We start from the raw sequence: 7,689 nt of genomic DNA, 5'->3' as shown, positions 1-7,689 counted from the left end.
AGGCCTAGTGGGGTTTAATCAAGGGCAATGTCCTGAAACCCGAATGAAGGTCAAACATGATAGTGGGACAAGAGGAAAGTAAAAGGAAATAGAGGAGAGAACTAGGAGGCAAATGGGCAATTATAGAGGTCTACATATAGGCATGTACATATGTAAATATATTTAAATGTAATGATAGGGAAATAGATCTATGTACATATATCTATATGTTAAATATTAAGGTAGCAGATGAACATTGTTGGGCCTAGACTCAAGTACTCCCTCAACGCAAGAGCACGTTATTCTAATAATCCAGCATTGTGTGATATTCACATTCCCTGCACGATGGCTGATGACAAAATGGGTGCATAAACAAATGTAGTGAAGAAAGCTGATAGTGCCCGGCTATCAAAAGATATAGCATCAGGGGTCTTAAAGGCTTGAAGTTAAACAAGCAGCCATGTAGCAGAGAAGCAACAAGTCACATGGAAGAAGCACATCAGCCTGTGTGATCATGAGGTGTTGATGGGATCAGGTATCAGGCATCAAAGACCTGAACAAAAAATTATATCAATGTGAATGAGGGGCAGAAATCCAAAGCCCATCTGTAGACAATTGGTCATCCTCTTACAGAAGGGTCACAAGGAAGAGGCAAGCCAGTCAGGGTGCAGTATAACACTGATGAAACATACAACTTTCCTCTGGTTCTTTAATGCTTCCTCTCCCCCACTATCATGACCCCAATTCTACCTTACAAATCTGACTAGACCAGAGCATGTACGCTGCTACAGATAAGAGCTCGTAACACAGGGAATCCAGGACAGATAAAACCCTCAGGACCAATAATGAGAACAGAGATGCCAGGAGAGTAAGGGTAAGGTGTGGGGGAGAAAGGTGGAACCTATCACAATGATCTACATATAACCCCTTCCTAGGGGATGGACAACAGAAAAGTAGGTGAAGGGAGACAGCGGTCAGTGTAAGACATGGGGGAAGAAAAAGAAAAGAAAATTTTTTATAAATTATCAAGGGTTCATTGGGCAGGGAGATGAGGAGCTGATATCAAGGTCTCAAACAGAAAGAAAATGTTTTGAAAGTGATGATGGCAACATGTACCAATGTGCTTGACATAATGGATGAATGTATGGACTGTGATAAGAGCTGTAAAGAGGCCCCATAAAATGATTAAAAAAAAATTTCCTGGGGCTAGGATAACAGATTCAGAAAAATAAGTAATTAAACATAATGTTGGAAAAGTAGATTAGGATCAAACTGCCAAGGACCTGTAGTGCCCAGGTAGAAATTAAGGAAGATAATAGCAAGTTTTAAACTATACAGTTAGTTTCTTATAGAGCAGTATTTTCACAATACTGGACTGGTAGAAATATGTAGGTTCGATTGCTGCATGTTTAGTCTTAAAAGAAATATACAGATTAGAGGAATAAAATAGAATCTTAAACAGACTCATTATAAAGCTAATTAATTTCAACCAACATAAATTTATATAGCAATATAAATTTTTCCTATATACTTTTCCTGGGGTCAATATAACCAGGATTCTTGAGCTTTTAAAAATATGAATATAACTCCCTCCCAGGGGGACAGAAAACAGAGGAGTGGGTGAAGGGAGACATCAGTCAGTGTAAGACATGAAAAAATAATAATAATAATTTATAAATTATCAAGGGCTAATGAGGAAGGGAAGGTGGGGAGAGAGGAAAAACATGAGGAGCTGATACCAAAGGCTTAAACAGAAAACGTTTTGAGAATTATGATGGCAACAAATATACAAATGTGCTTGACACACTGGATGTATGTATGGATTGTGATAAGATTTTTATGAGACTTCAATAAAAGGTTTAAAAAAAAAAGAAAATGATGATGGCAACAAATGTACAAATGTGCTTGACACAATGAATGGATGTATAGATTGTGATAAGAGCTGTATGTGCCCCCAATAAAATGATTTTAAAAATATGAGTATAAAAATTAAAACTACTTGAAGAAAGGAAGTAGCACTGCCTAGATAGAGAGCACATAATATATTCATATTTCCAAGCTAAATAAAACCATAGAGTACCTGTCATGATAACTTGGTGAAAAAAAGGGCAATATTTTTAACAAATTGTGTTTTATCAATAGGATAGCCACATGCAATAAAAACCAAGAGAAAGAAAACAGAGTTTTGTCTCTTAAACTTCACAGCCTACACAAAACTTAACACAATGGGTCACAGACCTAAACGTCAGAGCTGAAACTTTAAAGCTTCTAGGAGAAATTATTAATGATCTTATATTTGGCAAAAGTTTCTTATGGACAAGGGGCTTCAAAAAGCTCATCTACAATGGAATTAAAAATAATACAATTTCCCATGTACTTTTTGAAGCCCCTCATATGATACAAAATTCAGGACCTATAAAGAGAAATTGATAAATCAGATTTTATCTAGTTAAAAATGTTTGCTCTTCAAAAGACATAACAAAAATTAAAAACCAAACAACAAACTGGGAAAAAAACATTTGCAGAGATGTATCTAACAAAGGCTTGAATTTAGAACATAAAAAACTCTTAGGGGAGCTGATACCAAAGAGTTCAAGCAGAAAGAAAATATTTTGAAAATAGTGGTGACAGCAACTGTACAACTATGCTTCATCTAATTGAATTATGGATTGTTATATCTGTAAGAGCTCCTAAGAAAATTAAAAAACAAAATTTGTAACAGCCCAATTTCCAAAGTGGGCTAGATGGCAGCGAGCAAAAAAGATATAAGCACCTAAAAAATGTTCAACATGGTCAGAGAAATGTACATCAAACCACAATGAGATACACCACACACTTATTAAAATGTCTAAAAGGAAAAAGACTGACCATCCCAAGTATTGGTGACCATGTAGAGCAACCAAAAACACTGCTGGTGGGAATCTGAAATGGTACGATTACTTTTAAAAAAGCGCAGCAATTCTTAAAATATTAAAGATATATCTGCCATATGATCTACCTAATCCACTATTAGGTGGTTTCTCAAGGGAAGGAAGAGCATGTATCTGCCCAAAGATTTACACATGAATGTTCATAGCAGCTTTATTTGCAAAAGCTAAAAGCAAGAAACAACCTACAACCTATCCACCAGTGAGTGGAAAACCAATTGTTAGTACTTACCAGTATCAGGGAATACTACCACCAATAAAAAAGAACTAACTCAATATACAACATTCATGGATAAAGAATTACTCTGAGTGAAATAAGTTGACCAAAAAAAGAGTGAATCATTTAATTTACATGACAGAAAGCAGATGAGACTGGGCCTGGGAGTAGGGAAGAGAAGCACAGCAGTGTGAATTACAACGGGGCACCCAAAATGTTTGTGGATGATGCCTATGTCCATTATCTGGACTATGCTAACGGTTTCACAGACAGAGAAAATGGTGTCTCATCAAATTGTTAGACTTTAAATATACATCCATAGAGTTGCGAAGAACAAAAACAGAAGTATAATAAATTATCAAAAAGTGAAGTGGGGATGTTGGGGGGGAATCTTGACACTTGAAGATAAAGGAAAATGAAGAAAACTGGTTCCTGGTGGGATACAAAAGAGCAAACGTCACCAGAGAACCTGCCAAAGAAGGTGTTAGAGGAGTTGTAAGCAGTGGTGAATTTTGATGAGAAATTAAGAAACCTGAAGACTAAAGAAGGGTTAGTGGATTTACAGAGGGGGAGACATGTGTTAAAAAAGCAAATTGAGAAGCCATTACAGAAAACAGGCACTGACACCACAATATCTGGCGATAGGAGTGCGGGAGGCCACGGAGGAGAAGCAGCAGAAGGCACTAAACGAGAGAGTTGCTATAAAAAGGAAGTTCACTTAGTGGTCACACCCCAGTGCTCCTTAGCAGCCTGGCACGCGGTGTCTGCCAGAAACCACAGATAACATGATAGACCTGTGCTTTCTTGGCATTGTTATCAAAGGTATTTCATTCATCTCTGACCAAGTCAATATTGACTTAAATTTAAAACATTTCTCGGAACATTATCTTGGCGGTCATACCTAAGAAATGACTGATGGGAGAGGACGTCTTGGTCACAACCCTGTTGAGGACTTGCTCCAGAATTTCTTGTCTGATCATCTCATGGATCTAAAAGGGAAAGAACCGATAAAAACGACGAATGGAATACTTCTTGGTGATTTGAGGTTATAATTGCGTCAATGCATGTTAGCAGAAAGCAGACAGTTTGGATATGGATAAAACTGTTTATTAGCCTAAAAGAACAGATCATATGAAAATGTTACACGTAAGACGAGTGTCAAATTGCAGTAATTCTACATATACATAGGTATCCACGACATGCTAGCATCCATACTTGTGACTGTACAAATAACCTTCATCTTAAAAATAAGTCTGAAAGCTCACAGAAATGTCTCAAAACCTAAAAAAAATTTCACTAACTTCTGTTTCTAGTAGCAGAGCAGTTACCTAAGAAAAGTCCAGTTCTAAATTTTTGTGTAAATTTTAGTTAAAATCTTACTTGTACTTGATTATTCTGAGTGACAGGCTCATTTATTTCAAACTTGAGACTGACAGATTAGTATGTAAATTGCATGCTCTTTCAGGTACGTCATTAAGTCAAATAGAACCCCTTTAGTTTTGAAGTATGTGAATTTAAAATAAAAACTATCACCTTCAGAGGGGTGAGCCACTGGAAGCTTTATGAACAGCATCATCAGATGCAGTGCCGGAAGTTGAGGCCCTCAGCTTGAAAGGCTCTCAAACTGTGACTGGGGAGGAGCTGCCTCAGAACCTCCACTGGATGGTGGGACACAAATCAAAAGAGAAGAAGTCAATACAAGTATCCATTAATAATGGGAATGTGAAAGTATGAAGCAGCTAGAAAAATTGGAAGCCATCAAGAATGAAATGTAATGCATAGATTGCTCTCCTAGGCACCAGTGAGCTGAAATGGACTGGCCGCTTTGAGTCTGGCAACCATACAGTTTACCATGCCAGGAACGACAAACTCAAGAGGGATGCTGTATCCATCAATGCTGTCTGTGATAGGATAATATCCCTACAACTACAATGGTCACTTAATACAATGATCATTCAAATTTACGTGGTAACCACTAGAGCTAATGATGAAGAAAATGAAGAGATCTACAAACAGCTTCGGTCTGAAATCGACCAAACAAGCAGCAATCAGGATGCATTGATAATTATTGGTGTTTGGAATGTAAAAGTTGGTAACAAATAGGAAGGATCAGCAGTTGAAAAAATAGCACAAGTGATAGAGATGAATTGAGAGATCGAATAGAACTTTATAAGACTACTAATTTCCTCATTGCAAGTATCTTTTTTAAACACCATAAGTGACAGTTATACACATGCCCCTCACCAGACTGATGACACGGAATTGAATTGACTACACTGTGGAAGGAGATGATGCACAAGTTCAATGTCATTATCCAAAACAAAGCCAGGGGGGGATGGTGCAAGCGAACTTCAGGTTGAAGGTGAAGAAAACCAAAACAAGTACAAGAGTACCAACATAAGGCTTTGAATATCTCCCACCTGAATCTAGAGAAGATTTGACTCACTGAACACTAATGACAGAAGACCTAGCGAGCTGTGGGATGATATCAAGAACATCAGACAAAAAAGCAAAAGATCAATAAAAAGCGAGGAAAGAAAAGATGAAAGTGGATATCAGAAGAGACTCTGAAACTTGCCCTTAATTGCTACTGCAAATGGAAGAACTGATAAAGTCAAAGAGCTGAACAGAAAACTCAAAAAGCAGCTCAAAAAGACAAATTATTATAATGAAATGTTAAAAGACCTGGAGTTAGAAAGCCAAAAAGGAAGAATACGCTTAGTATATCCAAGCTGAAAGAACAAACTCAATTCTTAAATTGCAAGACTGATGTCCCCAGGCAAAATAATGAACAGCACAGGAAGCATCAAAAGAAGACAAAGTACAGAGTCACTGTACCAAAAAGAACTGGTCAATGTCCAAGCATCTTAAGAGGCCGCAAGAACTGATGGTTCTGAAGGTAGAAGCCCAAGGTGCACTGATGACATTAACAGAAATTAACGCTGCAGGAATTGATGGAACACCAATTGAAATGTTTCAACAAGCTGACGCAGCACGAGAAGCACTCACTATACAATACCACAAACTTGGAAGGCAGCTACTTGTAAGAAACCCAAATGAATGTGAAAATGATCAAACAATATCATTAACGTCACATGCACGTAAAATTTTATTGAAGATAATTGACAGGGAATTGTCAGAAATGCAAGCTGGATTCAGAAGAGGATGTAGAATGAGGGATATCACTGCTGACATCAGATGGATTTTGGCTGAAAAGAGAATACTAGAAAGATAAACATGTTTACTTTTTACTGACTATGCAGACATTCTACTGTGTGGAATATAACTATGGACAACAGTGCAAAGAATGGAAATTCCAGAATACTTATTGTACTAAGGCAGAACTTGTACATAGATCAAGTGGAAGTCATTTGAACAGAAAAGCAGGATCCTGACCGCTTCAAATCAGAAAAGGTGACAGGGTTGTAACCTTTCACCATACTTATTCAATCGGTATACTGGGCACATAATCTGAGAAACTGGACTCTTTGGAGAACATGCAGCACCAGGATTGGAGGAAAGCTTACTAATAACCTTCGATATGACACAAGCTTGCTTACTGAAATTGAGGACTTGAAATACTTACTGATGAAAATTAAAAACTACAGCCGTAGTAAGGATTATGATGCAATATAAAGAAAACTAAAATCTTCACAATTGGACCACTAGACGACATCATGGTAAATGGAGAAGAGTGAAGTTTTTTTTTTTTTAGAAGAGTGAAGTTTTTAAGGATTTTAATTTACTTGGATCTATAATTGATGCTCATGGAAACAGGAGCAGCAAAGAAATTACATGTATTGAAAGTAAATATATTTCCGACACCAGTCTGTGTGATCCAAGAACTGTAGATAATAAAACCCAAAGCTGAAGGGAATGTTATCAGAGTTACAGATATTGATAACAGATAACAATGTTATCAATTTTCGGGGTCCATATATGGATTAAGCCTCTACTGAATCCCCTCAGACCACAGTTGAGGGACGTGAATTGCCTTGTTATCAGACAGAGAGCATTGTAAAGTTGATTATGGCTGACATAGGTTAAAATGTAATGTCTTCCCATTTGACCTCCATTTTGATATATTTTAAAGTTGTTTAAATTTAAAAATGGGTTAAGCACTGCACTGCTAACTACAATGCCAGCACTTTGAAACCACCAGCCATTTCATGGGATACAGATGAAGGTCTCTGTCCCTGCAAAGATTTACAGCCTTAGAAACCGGGAGAAGTGACTCCCCTGACCACAGACCAAGGGTGTGAAAAGCCTTGCTAGAGTTCTGCAGGTGCAGTTAGGCTAAAATGTAACACCTTATCATTTGAACTCCTCTTTGATCCATTTAAAATTTGTTCTAGTGTTTGATATTTTCTGCTTTCTTTGGTATTAGTTTGCCTGTTTTACTGTTATTGTTGTTATTCTTTAGTTTTTTAAATGTTTTTTTGTACATGAAATCCAGAAAAGGTAAATCTATAGAGATCCTAACTGGATTTGTGGTTCCTTGGGAGTGTGGCAGGGGAGTTTGGAGGAGAATTGGAAAACAATAATGTTAAGTACAAGAATGAAAAA

At 37.2% G+C, this 7,689-nt stretch overlaps 1 protein-coding gene across 2 annotated transcripts in view; it reads right to left on the bottom strand.

Moving 5' to 3' along the window:
- Positions 1-7,689, bottom strand: part of FANCI (FA complementation group I) — a 94,358-nt gene that overhangs the window by 50,207 nt on the left and 36,462 nt on the right. For both annotated transcript variants that reach the window (XM_045296512.1, XM_045296513.1), the window contains exon 14: positions 4,025-4,112. In XM_045296512.1, the coding sequence (XP_045152447.1) occupies positions 4,025-4,112 (88 nt within the window). The remainder of the gene's footprint in view (positions 1-4,024; positions 4,113-7,689) is intronic.

This window comes from Echinops telfairi, unplaced genomic scaffold, assembly GCF_000313985.2.
Source record: "Echinops telfairi isolate 266 unplaced genomic scaffold, ASM31398v2 ScPeMD7_7409;HRSCAF=8447, whole genome shotgun sequence".
Taxonomy (NCBI): Eukaryota; Metazoa; Chordata; class Mammalia; order Afrosoricida; family Tenrecidae; genus Echinops; species Echinops telfairi.
Note: the sequence above shows the minus strand (reverse complement) of the source record. Positions and strands in the feature narration are given on the sequence as shown.